Source organism: Leuciscus leuciscus, assembly GCF_965113295.1.
Source record: "Leuciscus leuciscus genome assembly, contig: HAP1_SCAFFOLD_246, whole genome shotgun sequence".
Lineage (NCBI taxonomy): Eukaryota > Metazoa > Chordata > Actinopteri > Cypriniformes > Leuciscidae > Leuciscus > Leuciscus leuciscus.
In genome coordinates this window covers 10,005-25,952 of record NW_028118471.1, presented here as the reverse complement: position 1 = coordinate 25,952, position 15,948 = coordinate 10,005, and the positions used below count along the sequence as shown (strand labels likewise).

Genomic DNA, 15,948 nt, shown 5'->3' with positions numbered 1-15,948 from the left:
AGAATCAGAATCCAGCAGAACCAGAACCAGGAGAACCAGCAGCCGGACAGTGGCGATGAGGAGGCCGCGCTGAACGGCCCCCGGAGCCACGAACACAAGCCGGCAGTGAAGAGAGAGTTTCTGCGCGAGAGTTGCGCTGTGGTTCTGCTGCTCGGGTTCCTGAGTCTGATGTGGGTTCTGGTTCTGATCTCAGTCCAGCAGCTCATCATCAGCAGCAGAAGCACAGGACACTTCAACGCCACCCGGGCCAGGTACACTTTACCATAGTACAGCCAGGCTATCAGGTGCCTTACTATTGCATGATTACCATATTCAGACTTTCGTTTTTGTTTTAAGCATGACTTTTATATAAATAAAAATAATGTTTAAAACATCAGTAGGCCTAATGTCTGTTTGGATTTGATTTGACTAGGGATGCATCTAGGATTCGGATTCGGACGAATATTGGGCTTTTTTTGACGGGGTTCGGTTTCTGTTTTTCCCACCGAACCGAACCCTAGGCTTCACTACGCGCGCTACGCTGGTCGACGTCACGCCGCCGTTGATTACGTATGTGGACCGTTCGAATGCAGTCGGCTGTGAGAAAGTGAAAGTGAAAGTGGAACTGGATCGTGAGCAGAAAAAGTGTTGTTTGGCAGTAATTTCAGTCAAAAGAAGGTGATTCAAGTCGAGCTACATGTTCAGTTTGCAATGTCGATTTGTCTCGTGGTGGGAAGGACCCTAAACAATACACAACATCGCCGCTGTTAAAACATTTGCGTATGAAACCGAAATAGTTGTGCATGAAGGAATCTACAGACAGCAGCCGAAATGCAGCAACTTCAGGTAGCCTACGGCAAAGGAGGGTTCACAGCTAAAAACCTGTGTTTACCAGACGAACATTATTTGTATTTTATTTTTATTTTTTTCTTACAGTTAACATAACATAAAATAAAATGAAAAATAGGCTACACTGCTGTTGACGTTGTTTACTTCATTAATGTGTTTCCTGTGTTAATGGACTGAGGATGGGAGTGGAATTCGGTATACGGATTCGGCACAATCTTAACCAGTGGATTCGGTATTCGGATTCGGCAGAATCTTAACCAGTGGATTCGGTATTCGGCCGAACCCCAAAAATCTGAATTCAATGCACTTTAGAAGCGCGAGCGCCGTAGCGGGCCGCAGCAGAATAACAGTAGGGAATAACACGAGTTTAACAACTTCGCCACCTGGGCTAATAACTCAGCAATAAACGCGCCATTCATGCAAAAGCCGTACTTACATCTTAAGGACGCACACAGCACTCATACACACAAGATTAGCGCAGGATTAACAAAGGATGGCAATTCTCTGCACCGTTAATGATGCTCTCATGGTACTGGATCACACCAAAGTGAAAGCGCCTAGCGCAACCGCGATCGAGCAAAACTACAAATGAACACATGCATTATGGGTAACGTAGTCTATGTCAGGGCGCAGACCTTTAACAAGTATAATAGAGTAGATTAGAATAGAATAGAAGAGAGTAGAATACAGCAGAATAAAGTAGGATATAATAGAGCATTATATAATAGAATTGAGCAGAATAAAGTATGATATGATAGAGTATAATAGAGTAGAAACGAATAGTCTTTATTGTCATTATACACAGGTGCAATAAAACTTGGCTTCATAGGAACAAAACTATAATAATATCAGTAAAATAAAAACAGAGCAACAGAGTTGTGCTCACATGTGGATCAGATCACCAGCGTTTGGATGCATTTGGATCAGATCACCAGCGTCGGGCCGCGGACCATGGGAAGCCCAGAGATCGAGATCACGGTGAACTACCTTCAGGATCAGATCCAGCAGATCCGGTCTGAGAGTAAAGCTGGCTCTCACTCCATCACAGTGGACGTCCAGCGGCCCAGCGGCTCCATCGAATACTACAGCTCCATCAGCCGCTACGACCGCCTGACCAACATCGCCGTCAAACTCGAGCCCAAGAGCGGCGCACAGCACTTCATGCTCGCTAACTGCCACTTCGACACGGTGGCCAACAGCCCGGGTGTGTTTCTACAACGCTTCACACCAACCAATGCCTTGCTCAGGCATAAGAAGAAAAGGAAAGTTTTTCTATACATTATGTTGTCCCATTCTACTGTCAGTATATTTAAATGTGCCGTAATAAACAACTTAGCCTGCTATAAAGGCTTTTGAGAATCTTTCCTCTTATTAATGATAATGTTAAAAGCTAAAGTAATTATAACTTAAAATATTCTGGCTGAATCCTGTTTTAGTTCCAAGAAAGACTTTTACCTTTAAAGAATAAGTGGTTAAAGATTAGCAATCATTTTAATGGAGTCAGAAAAAGAACTAAATTCTGCTCATTCTCCTTCAATGTTTTACAATCATAATATGCACAAGAATTGAAATACAGTTTAATGTTCTAATAAATTAAATCAAAACGGACAATAATCATAAAACCTTTAAAAATAAACCTCAGCACAAATCAGGATACGTTCCTTTGCAAAAAGAATAGAGGTGTAATTAGTATTAATAATGTAAAGTAATAACAAATTTGATCCAGCAAAGATGTGAAAAGAGCAGAAGAGTCATTCCACGAGACCGGTATGATTTGAGTCCCTCTGACCTTCTTAAGTGTGTTTTACCTATTGGGTCACCAAAATCTATTCTTAAAAGCTTTTTGTATCAATTGAAATGTCTCCTTTAATAAAGTTTAAAAATAATGACATACATATTATATCTTTATATTAGAAATGATCTTGTTTTTTCAGTTGACACCACCTATTTTGTCATGTCCCTCATGGCCTTCTATGAAAGTGTACTTGGGATATGAATAATACAATTAGAAAAAAGTCCATACATTTTGCCATTCCCATGAATATCTATCTGTGGTTTTTTTTTTATTTTTTTTTATTTTTTTTTAAGTAAGTTCATGAATATGAATTAAAATCACATTATTTAGTTCCATCCCTCAGTAATCCCTCAACCCCGTTACACAAATCGTTCTCTCCCATAAAACTAATGAACAGATCCTTATGTGACATCAATAACAGGAAGTGACATCATGGAAGTATTCTGAACAACACTGTGTGTAGACACAGGCAAGTTACCACCTTCCTTATAACTTATTTAGAAATGTGATATTGTGGTTGTCAAGCTCAACGACTCAACCCCGTTACATCAAATAAAGATAGAATTATATTACTTGTGAAAATCATCTTTGTTATTTCAACAATATTCATGATTTCTTAATATGCGCATGCCATGTGCTCTCCTGTTATTCACTACATGTAGAGCAGTGGCCATTTACAAGCAAAAAATCACAACTCCGTCACACTCAACCCCGTTACTTTTTTGCCACATGCAAAGAAACACACACACACATGCTCACACACACACATCAAAAAAGCACACAAGTTATGTTTTATTTTGATGACCTATTCAGTCAGTTTATAATGTTCTAATGTTTACTGCGTTATTGTTGTTTTTCCTGCAGTCGGGTTAATAAAACTGAGTTGCAATTGCAATTTATACCTGTTGTTTTTCTTGGTTACATAATGAAATACAGTGCTTATAGAAAATCTTACAGTGAATTTGAGTAAAAAATAACTATTTATATGTTAAACTGTATTTGTTACATCTTCAACCCTGTTACCCTAGTCTCAACACCGTCACACCTACATTTTTATTAATAATTTTTTTTAAGTTTATGAATAAGTAATGTAATGTTTGTTGAAATTAGTCTGAAATGTTCAGAGCAATCGTAACAATACTGATACTGATCAAAAATGATGAGGTTGCTGACACAAAAAGACCCATTTCAGATTTTAGTATAGCATAAGTGTAAAATTATATGTAAACTTTACATTTACAATTACTGAATTAGTGTGAGGGACATCTGATTAATGGGAGAATGTTGATTTCATTACAATTATATTTTATAATCAAAAGGGTCCTGATTGCAATCAGCACTGCTGAGAGATTTTCTAAAGCTTCTGGTCTTTAAAAAAAAAAAATGTTTTGTCTAAATGTGAACTACTTTCAATTAAAGATTGTAACTATAATTAATAATATTCCAACTAAAGATAAGATATACTATCTAGGTATCTCTATATGTAAAAATTTAATTGATAGATGTGCATATAATTTTTCCCCTATTATGGAGAAAACGCAAAGAAAATTTAGGGTGGCCATACGTCTGGATTTTGGCCGGACAGTCCGGATTTTAAGCCCCCTGTCCAGCGTCCAGCGCAGCCTCAAGACGGACACTCATTTGTCCTCCTTTTTGGAGTTGCGCTGAATCGGCCTAAAAAACCCACTCTAGAATCTTTATTGGGACACAGCAGCATAGCGTCCGGTCTAATGCTGTAAGATCTCTGGTCAAACAAATGATTGGCTAAAAGCGGTGTAAATATCTGATATCTGATCATTGGTTAAAAACGTAAACAAGCCTCCGCGATGTGGAGTCCATGAGCTGGCTACGTCATATCATAACGTTAACATGCCAAAACGTCAGACCTCGTTTAATCCGGAATGGAATAAAGGGCACGAATTTGGCCATGATGACCCTAGAGGAGCTGGTGTCGCCTGAGCAGAGGGTGAACTTCTTTGTTAAGAACTGAAATGTGTATTTATTTATTTTTCGCAGTCATTATTTGTTTATTTATGTATTTCTGTTATTTCCAGAAGTCCAGAAATGAACATCTCAGTGGTCAGTTGTTGAAACAGACATCACAATGTCTTGAATACAAATACTATGAACAAACACTTTTCCCTCTTCTGTTACACACAGGTCTACAGGTGAAACTCGAAATTTGAATCTTGTGCAAAAGTTCATTTATTTCAGTCATTCAACTTCAAAGGTGAAACTAATATATTATATAGACTCATTACACGCAAAGTGAGATATTCCAAGCCTTGCCTTTGATTATGGCTTACAGCTTATGAAAACCCCACATTCAAAATTAGAATATTGTGAAAAGGTTTTCATAAGCTGTAAGCCATAATCATCAAAATTATAACAAATAAAGGCTTGAAATATCTCACTTTGCGTGTAATGAGTCTATATCATATATTAGTTTCACCTTTTAAGTTGAATTACTGAAATAAATTAACTTTAGCACAATATTCAAATTTTTCGAGTTTCACCTGTACATCAAGATATATCGTAGATCAAATAGTCTGGCGATGAAGAGAGTTGGCTATTTCAGAATCACTGTTTCATGATACCATTGATATGATGGACAATATTGTATTGTAGTTGCGAGTACACCAGAGTCCTATACACTTATTCTTGCTTCACAAGATGCAGCAAAGTTTCCTCCTTTTGGGTGTTATGGAAATGGCTATTTATGGCTGCAGAGACTTATCTCTGAGGGGAAGAATATTACTTGCCAAACTGGGGAAAGATCTCCAGACTTTCATTTGATGCTCAGTCGCTTCATGTGGATAACAACACTATCAAAAGTATTGACAAAATGTTATTTCATTTCATATGGAAAAATGGCATACATTATATCAAGAAATCTTTTGTTTTAAATTCTTATTTAGATTGTGCCCTCAACATGTTAGACTTTTGTACATTTAATAATACTCTTAAAATGAATTGGGCCAAACACTTTCTCACAAATCCAACCTCTGTTTGGAACTTCATTCCACATTATGTTTTCTCCAAATTTGGTGGTTTAATTTTTTTATTGCTTTGTAATTATAATGTTGAAAAAATACCAGCTAAATTATCTAAATTTCATAAGCAGATTCTTCTCGCCTGGTCTTGGATATACAAGCACAACTTTTCTCCTTTATATGGATTAACCGTGATATTCTAATCTCTTTTCTTCCAGCGCTGGTTTGAGGCTGATGTTTTGCTTTAGTTGTTTAATGCAAATGGTCATTTATTAAACTATGAAGAACTTCTTAATCGTTTTAACATTCCCATTTCCCCTAAAGAATTTGCTATTGTTTTTGATGCCATTCCATCTGGAGTTACTGGATTGTTTCACCATATCCCCTATCCCTCTTCTTTACCTCCTTTAGATCCTAATGTTACACTGGTGGGGAAATATTGCTTTTCATCCACTTCTTCTAATAGATTGATACGTCTAGTATTTCTTAATGAATGAGTATCAATTCCAAATGTCACAGTTTATTGGAATGCTTTTCTTCCTGATATAGTCTGGAGAAAAGTTTGGCTGATTCCGAATAGATACTTAATTACTAATAAGATAAGAGAGGTTTCCGTTTCTGTTGTCCATCGTGTATATCCCATTAATACCTTCTTAACCCTCTGGGGTTTGAGCTGTTTTCTGGGCTCTGGAGGTGTTCTGACATGCTCTGACATTTGTGCTTATTTCTGTTATACTTGTGTTATACTGTTATACTTATTTTCTTATACTTATTTAAGTATACTTGTGACATTTTCATGGCTAAAGTCTAATTACACTGTATTCAGCACAAACTCTGCTACAATAATATATCAGCAGCATGTATGTAAAAGTTTGTAGTTTTGAGATAATGACATTTATGCGTGGTTTGTGAAAATACAAAAAAAATGTCACTGAAATAAGGCCATGAAACACATACTGATTATTTCTTCACAAGACTTTTGAAAATTGTATGACGTAGCCTAGAATATTTGCTCCAAAACTATGTGAAAATCACCCTGACTGCTCATTCAGAGAAGACAATATATTGATTTTAAATTTCTAAGACGTGTTTTCTGTAAGAAAGCTTAATGCGAGTAGGCATGATCACACCTGAGAAAGACAAAGACCCACCCCTAATGCCCTATTAACAAACATTTAGAAAGTAGATAGGATGTATTTCATTTTGCGCATGCTTTAAGTTAATTTGACTAAATATTAAGATGTTAAAGATGATTTCAACAAGCTGATCGACACCTCGGCTGTCCAAGAAGCAGCTCGGCCAGTACGCAACCAGCCCACCAAATGTCTGTATTGAAAAACAAAAGGTAAACACTGAATATTACAGCAAATACTCTTGTTACATCACAGATATTAGATCCCATTTCTTTAGCATGTCTCAATGTGTTTTTGAGCTCTTTATACATTACACTAAAACTATGTTGGAGGTGTGATTTAACTGATACAATATTGCTTGTTGATGTATGCATTTTTAACCATGCAAATATCTAAATTAATCTCTGAATCATCACTGAATATATCTGAAGAAATGGTCAAATTTTTGAAAGAAATTAATACTTTTATTCAGCAATATGCATTAAATTGATCAAAAGGGACAGTAAAGACATTTATAATGTAACAAACATTTACATTTCTAAAAACTGCTGTTATTTTGAACTTTCTATCCATCAAATAATCCTGAAAAAAGTTTTTTTTTTCAAAGTTTCCATAAAAATATTAGGCAGCACAACTGTTTTCAACAACAATAAGAAACATTTCATGAGCATCAAATCATCATATTTGACTGATTTCTGAAGGATCATGTGACTCTGAAGACTGGAGTAATGATGCTGAAAATTCAGCTTTGACATCACAGGAATAAACTACCTTTTAAAATATAAATAGTAATAATAATATTTCACAATATTACTGTTTTACTGTATTTTTTATCAAATAAAGGCAGCCTTGGTTTGCATAAGAGACTTTTTTTTAAATATCCGAAATATAAATATTTTTGACACTATGATTTACTCAATGTAACACTCAAGTTTATATTATGACTGCTTTAATCTGATATATAACAATACAGAATTTTGTGTGATACTGAATATCTTTGTTTTAAAATTTCTTTTAGTGCACCTACGCCAAAGGTGTAGTTTAAAAAGAGTTTTAGGAGACAGAGAGCAGTCGGATACCTTACCTATGCTGGAAGTGTAGTCTGTGGCCCAGAATATGAGCTCAGGAGCTCTGTGTAGTACCTCGAGCAGATATAGGAAACATCAGGCTCACCACAGAGAGAATCAGACCAGAAATTACACCAACAACAGTGCGCATCAAAACAGCCATCATTATCATCATAAGAACAATAATCATAATCATTATTTATCACCATACACTAATTAACTAGAGCCAAATTTAGTTCACTACAGAGGATCTTTGAGCAGTTTATAGTAAAGTCAGACAGATTCAGATCAGAACGCTCAAAGTTAAATGTGTCGGATGGTCGGACTTGATCCGTGAAATAGTCTATTTAATTTAAAATAGACCTTAATTTAAACTAGACTGAAAAATGTCCTGGCTCTTCCAAGCTTTATAAACATATTATGCTATTGTTATGCTTTAGTAGAGTGAAAAAGTTACATACAGTCAGCACCTTTACACTCAGATCTTGAAGAATTTGCAGTCCTGTGGCTCCCTCTAGTGCACAACATTAGTGGGTTATGAATCACAATGTATATAGCTGATTTTTTTTTAATGATTACAAATTTTTTAATGATTACTTTTTACTGATAATATACCCACATTAAGCTCAAATTCACTAATTCGTGGAACCTTATTTCATGCTTTAACAGTTGAATTATAAACTTGCGATGAACTCTAAACAACCAAGTTAAAAAAAAATTCAAAATACTTTTTTGTGTGATCATGTTGATGTTTATAGATGGTTTGTTGTTGTTTTTTTTGTACAAAATATGTTTAGAACACAGGCATGAAAACATAATTTAAAAATCTCCTGTAGACATCACATGTTAAAATAATGTATCAATTTAGGCTATAAGAACTATACAAATTGAATAAATAAAAACAGAAGAATAATCAATATTAACAATTAAAACAGAGCTAAAAGGTAGACTATAATGCAATTTAAGGACACTTTATAAGAGATGATAAAAATAAATAAATGAATAAATAATAACAAATAAAAACATTCTTATCATTAGTCAATTTGAAAGACTAAATAATGACATTCCAAGCAAAAATGTTTTGTAGTTGTGAACAGTATTTGGCGCGTCTTTTTTTATTTAATTTTTAATTTTTATTGAGAACATTATATAAACAAAGAAGGAAACAGTCACAATGTATAACAAATAAACGAAAGGAGAAAAAAAAGACACAAGACAGGGGTATATAACTAATCAGAAAAGATTACATATCAAAGGAAAAGATTAAAAGACTTACATATTTCAATTGTTTTTAAAGCCTTCTTGATACATGAGTCAGAGATAGTCCTGTAGTAATGTTGTACTTCAGTAAGCAAAACATAGAAAAGTGGTTTCTGGCCTGAAAACATACATTTATGTTTATAAAATTGTGTTAACAATAAAAGAAAATAATTGTTTTTGTGTAATTGCTCTTTTTTCCAATTAACAATTCCAAACAAAACATTTTCCCAAAGTAGAGAAAAATATATTTAATATTATTCAATCAATATTCTCAATAACAAATCGGGAAAAGTCTTTCCACAATAATTTAGAGTAATGGCAAAGCCAAAATAAATGCACTATAGTCTCTGGGTGCTGTTTACAAAAAGAACAGTTTGTGTTAATATCTTTTTTGAATTTCTTTAAGGACTAACTTGTAGCGTCTTTAACAAAAAAAGCCTCCAAAATCGAGGAGGTCAGAGGTCATGCTTCCTGCTATAGTATCATCAGCTCTCCCCAAAGTCTATTCATGCGGCCAACAGACAGACAGCCTGTCGCATCAACAAATGCTAACATTTTAAACTTCTACATTTATTTTGAGTAGATAACCGATAGTATATTCTCAGTAAAGGGTTTCACCCTGTGTTTTCACACTGATTAAGGATAGTTCGGGAGATACAAGAAAAGTAAAAATGATCTTATACATCTGATAAGTGCAACAGATCATAGCTACTGTAGAAAAAGTAAGATCATGCTTTGAATTAAGACGAGTAAAATGAAATATTCGCTCAATACAAACTTTACTTGTGCTGCATCATGGGCCACAGATACACATCCCATCTCTGAAAAATGTGTGGTGATTTTCTAAAAGTTACAACTTAATCTAAATAAGAGCAATGAGCCCTCGGATTTCAAAAAAAAAAAAAACATTGTGACAAACTTGACAACATGTTTCATGTTGTATGGACAAAAATACTGTTTTAAATATTTTTGTATAAATAAGATCTAAGAGGCCTAAGCATAGTTTTTGCTTTAATTTTTTATTTTATTTTTTTTAATCTAAAGTTTTTGAACAGATGCTGTTTAGTAAAAATAATACCTTAGGTTAAATTTAAGAAAAATCATTTATATCATGGGTCACCAAACTAAGGCCCCCCAGCCCCTCTGCCCCCCACTACTTGAACCGGCCCTATGAGGCAATCCCCAAAAGTCGTCATGGCCTATTATATAAATATAAATAAAACTTGCGTGCAAATTAATGCAATGCGGAACTACTGTTAGATACGTGGGTTCTTTAGGGACACCTAATCTGTAGGTCCGCCTTAGCTCTGAAGATCTGAAGCAGGCTCCGATGTAAAGATTGCAGTGCTGGAATATGTTGAGAGAGAGGTGTGGGTGCGATCGAAAAGTCACAAAGTGTTTACTTATATTTGTGTGTGTGTGTGTGAGTGAGGCGCGGGTGTGATCGAACAGTAGAAACATAAAAACATACTCCGTCATTTAGTTTATACAGGACATCATTCAAACTGCAAAGTGTTTAAGTTACTGTTAATTAAAATGTTAAGGAAAACAAATATATTAATCTGAAATGTAGCAAATTAATTTTCAATTCATTCAGGTACAATTACCAAACATATCTCAAGGTCTTTTGGTCTTTTTATTAATGTAATTAATAAACGAATTAAATAAAACTATTGTCAGTGCACTACAAATAAACTGGTTCTATGCCTTTACTTTATTAATAAAACTTATTTAAAAAAAAAATACTACACATCTCTACTACACAATGAGGCCTGCTGGTGGTCATTTTGGTCTGGGTCATACAACTCTATGTTATATAGCTGACCCGGCCCCCCCATCACAGTCAGGAACGATAATGTGGCCCCCAGAGAAAAAAGTTTGGTGACCCCTGATTTATATCATACAGAAGTCTTCTAAGAAGATAAATAGAAGATACGATTTTAATAAAACTTTAAATATTTGATTTAAACAGTCTTTTAATTTTAAAATATTGAATTTAAACTTTTAAGGTTATGCTTTTAAATGAATTTAGTATAAACTCTGGATGTAGTGTGCTCTGGAACACAGACTAGCTTTACTGTGACATTGACATTGTTTATGACAACTTAAACTATTTGCTTTTGGATAGTTTTTTTAATCATTGCATAAACAACTACTTCTTCAGTGCTCTGACAATATAATGTGTTTATATATATATACTTTTTATTTATATATTCATTTAGCTAAAACCATGTTCGCATTTTTTAAATACATTTTAGTAACATATGTTATTATTCATTGGTTATATATTTTATTTATAATAATAAAAAAATAGAGATTAGTTCATTTTTTAGAACCAACTGTGTGTGTGTGTGTGTGTGTGTGTGTGTGTGTGTGTGTGTGTGTGTGTGTGTGTGTGTGTGTGTGTGTGTGTGTGTGTGTGCGCGTACGCGTGCGCAAAACAGCTTACAAATTATATTGAAGTATTTATTTATATATTTATTTAATTTTTGAAAATGTAAAAATGCCACTTTTTCTGTGATGGTCGTGTTTAGGTGTACATGATAGAATATGCAGTTACAGTACAAAAATCATTATGGCCATGGAAAGCCTCCACCATAAAAATGTAAACCCCGCATGGACAAAAATGCTGATTGAATCTTTACATATAAATGAGATTTAAGAAGACTAAGTACAGTTTTTCTTTAAAATTTTCAACAATCTAAAGTTTTTGAACAGACATTGTTTAATAACAATTATACTTTAGGTCACCATTAAACAAAATCATTACAGTAATCTTCTAAAAGATAAATAGAAGATACAAATGTATTAAAACTTTAAAGATTTAATTTAAACAATCTCTCATTTTAAAAGAGCATATTTAAACTTTTACGATTATGCTTTGAAATACATTTAGTACGAACAAAACTTTGGCTCTGGAAAAGCGTTAGCAGACTAACATTACATACGCTGTGACATGACGCACAGAGGCTCCTCTGGTCTGTCACCCTATATCCTGAAGCTATCATTAATGATTGTCAAGGAACTTCTTTCTATCCCAAAACGAGTAGGCAGAAGCTTTGTTATTACACATACTGTACATTTCAGTAGATATTTTACATTTCAATTGTCTTTTTCAATGGTTCTTTAGGGCTTCCAAATTACAAAAGCACAGACGTTGACATGTAAAACATATATTGACAGCATCAAAACGGTACAAAATGTTATGTATGAAGAAAAAAAAAACTAACATTAAAATAAGCTAAAACAAGCTTAAATTGTTTTGGAAACCATCTTGGAAACCTGGATATACAAGATAGCCTAAATTTAAAAATAGGATTTTCTAGACCTGGAAAATCAAACTAATACACATGCGTTTCTGCCTAATTGTTGTCTTTTGTCCTCTTTGTGTTCTGGCTTTGAGTTCTAGCGCTTTCAGAACTGTTTTAATAACCTTTGGTCTAGTTTTAATTTAGCAATGTGAAACTAGTGTGACTACATATTTTCAGTAGTATTTTCAGCGCGATGAACTCACTGTTGAGGTTTTGAAGAGTTTATTAGTTTATTAGAGAAACGCGTGAGGTTAAAGAAGAAAGAAAGAAGAGGAACTGACATCTTAACCCACACAGAACTGATCATCTCTGAACCCAGTATGGACTGAACCTGGTAAAAGTAAAATAACTTATTTAATGGATAAACACAAGTATTTGTCTGGTACCTTTTATTGGATGCTGAATAAGACAAAACAAGAGAAGATTAACTTCTATATATTTGCAGATCCTTTATGTATTCATTAACATGATTTTAAGGAATGACAACATGTCTTACTCTTGCAATGACAACTCTTGCAATATTAATAAGGTTATTAATGCCATAATGTACAAATAACTGTTTTTATGTACTTATGGGACTGAATAATAAGTACAGTTAAAAATGTTTGGTCTTATTTAGAATCCAATAAAAGGTACCAGACAAATACTTGTATTTATCCATTAAATAAGTTATTTTTGTTTTACCAGGTTCAGTCCAAACTGGGTTCAGAGATGATCAGTTCTGTGTGGGTTAAGATGTCAGTTCCTCTTCTTTCTTTAAATGTTTCTCTAATAAACATGTGTGGTTAAACTAACTGAGTTCTCACACTCAGCAGAAACATGTTTCCAAACCTCAACAGTGAGTTCACCGCTCTGAAAATACTACGGAAAATATGTAGTCACACTAGTTCCACATTGCTAAATTAAAACTAGACCAAAGGTTATTAAAATAGTTCTGGAAGCGCTAGAACTCAAAGCCAGAACACAAAGAGGACAAAAGACAACAATTCATTACAATTTGTTTGTTAACAAGTAAAAGACATTGAAAGTATTAACAATGAATGAACCCACTAGGATTGAGTTATATTAGATTGATGTTCCTCTGCTCATGTGGGTTTTGTATAATTATTTGCCTGATTTGTTCTTGTTCACAGAGGCATAAAGTTGACTGCAGTTCTCCTGAGCTCCAGCTTTTGCTCCTCTGATGGAAGCATAAGTCACTTTATCATCACAGCGAACCTGAATGAACATCACAGTTGTTTCAACCCACAATTATTACAGCATGTTGTTTGAGCTCAATTCATGAAGAACTGCATATAAATCACACAAATCAAGAAGAACTGCATATAAGAGGAAAATATACAAAAATCATGTTGAGAGAAGCTGGACAACATCGAGGAAGTGTTCGCTCACCTTGTTCTTTTTGCCTCGTTTTTTGCTGTACGCAGCGACTTCAGTATAAGTCACATCATCTGTCTGCTCCTAAACATCAATGGAAATATGGAAAAAAATCAAGCTATTAAATGCCATACATCAATAATATTTTCCTCAAGTTCTGCAAATGTTCAGGTAATATATGTGTAAAACGTGTGTCCTGGCAATTTCACATAAATGTTTTGTGAAAATCTATTATACAGACATGAAGTTATGATGACAGATCCTATTGTAACATGACAGGATGATTGACTTGACTTGACCCACACAACAGGAACAACACATGATGAAATCCACAACTAGAACAATGGTCAATTAGTAACAGGAAGCACAACACACTCAGGGTACGTTTACATGAAAACGATATGCTTAAAAATGTTTCCGCGTACAGACGACACCGTTGTCAAAACGATCCCCATTCACACAGATCCACGAAGAACAACTAAAAACTATTCTGCTGCCAGGCCACTAGATGGCGATGAAACACTATAGAAACACTGAAACTGTAATACGCATGTGCATGACCTCATCGTCTTCAGAGATTTACGTTTTTGTTGTTTACACGGAGACCATTTTCAAAACTTTGCGTTTACAGGCACCTAAAACGCCATTATCGTGTAAATGAACGGCCAAAATGTTTTAAGTTTTTTGGTTGAAAATGGTGTCGTGTAAACAGCCCCTCAATTACAACGAACTGGCAAAACATGAGGGAAAGAAAACACAATGGCTGCATCCGAAAACGTAGGCAATGACTTTGCAGGCAGCGTTGGCACACGAAGGTTCCTCACGAAACTGATTTCAGACACACTTCTGAGGTAAATAGTTCTAAACTTCTAAACTTAAATAGTAATTTCTCACTAGAAATGGCATCACAAGTGGAAAACATTAACAGCCGCAACTTTCCAACGTCATCTTTATTTTTCTAGCTCAACGGAAAGCACAGGATTGTGGGATATCAAAGGCAGTGAAGGATAGATCTGTGTTGCCTTCAAAACTTGATCAGATGAAGGAATCTCAGGAGACAGAAGTGAAACTAACATTGCATTCGGGAATATTGGATACTCAGACAAACAACAGGAGAGCACACACTCAGACTGACGAGGACTCATCAGCGGCTGCTTTTACACCTGGCATTAACATGCGATCACCGTGATCTGATCAAGCAGATCGGATCATAAGCCAAGGTTTAGAGTGACGTTCACCTGTGAATGCAGACACAATGGTACAACAATACTACGCATGTTCTAAATAGAGAAACCCGTAATTTAGAGCGTAAATGGAAACAAACTAATTTAGAGGTCTTCAGAATCGCGTGGAAAGACAGTATGTCACGTTATAAAAAGGCCCTAAAAGCGGCCAGGGCTGAGCACCTCCGCAAACTAATAGAAAATAACCAAAATAATCCAAGGTTTTTATTTAACACCGTGGCAAGATGAACAAATAAACAGATGTCACCTGAACAAAATATTCCGTTACAGTTCAGTAGTAATGATTTCATGAACTTCTTCACTGAGAAAATAGAAAGCATCAGAACCACAATTGTAAACGTTCAATCTTCAATCGCACCTTATAATTCAGCCTCAATTATCACCCCGCAAGAACAATTACAGTGCTTTACAACTATAGAACAAAAAGAGTTAAACAAACGTATCACTTCATCTAAAACAACAACATGTTTATTAGATCCTATACCAACTAAACTACTGAAAGAAGTGTTACCTGTAGTGGAAGAGCCTCTCCTCAATATTATTAACTCGTCTTTATCTTTAGGTCATGTTCCAAGAACATTTAAACTGACAGTTATAAAACCTCTCATTAAGAAACCACAATTAGATCATTATAATCTAGCAAATTATAGACCCATTTCAAATCTACCATTTATGTCTAAAATATTAGAAAAAGTGGTGTCCGCTCAACTAGGCTCTTTCTTGCAAGAAAATTACATCTATGAAAAGTTTCAGTCTGGATTCAGACCGCATCATAGCACTGAAACTGCGCTCGTTAAAATCACAGATTTACTCTTAGCTTCTGACCAAGGCTGTATCTCAATACTAGTTTTACTTGATCTTAGTGCTGCGTTCGATACTATAGATCACACAATACTCTTAGATCGACTACAAAATTATACTGGTGTTCAAGGACAAGCAT

General features: G+C 34.8%; 1 protein-coding gene and 1 long non-coding RNA gene across 2 annotated transcripts; one reads left to right on the top strand and one right to left on the bottom strand.

Annotated features, from left to right (window-relative positions):
* Positions 1-76: 76 nt before the first annotated feature.
* On the top strand, positions 77-2,199 carry LOC309491424 (endoplasmic reticulum metallopeptidase 1-like). The gene is made up of 2 exons (XM_082190486.1): positions 77-266; positions 1,726-2,199. Exon 2 carries the CDS (start codon positions 1,741-1,743, stop codon positions 2,182-2,184), a length of 444 nt encoding a protein of 147 aa, XP_082046612.1. The 5' UTR covers positions 77-266; positions 1,726-1,740; the 3' UTR covers positions 2,185-2,199.
* Positions 2,200-11,544: 9,345 nt separating this feature from the next.
* LOC309491423 lies at positions 11,545-15,613 on the bottom strand. Its single transcript, XR_014203105.1, has 2 exons — positions 13,780-15,613; positions 11,545-13,605 (listed from the first exon to the last, which is right to left on the bottom strand). It is a non-coding gene; the product is annotated as an uncharacterized lncRNA (long non-coding RNA).
* Positions 15,614-15,948: the final 335 nt, after the last annotated feature.

Bases quoted from the DNA above. Each gene is read 5' to 3' on its own strand.
- LOC309491424 (XM_082190486.1), top strand. From the start codon at position 1,741: ATGCATTTGGATCAGATCACCAGCGTCGGGCCGCGGACCATGGGAAGC.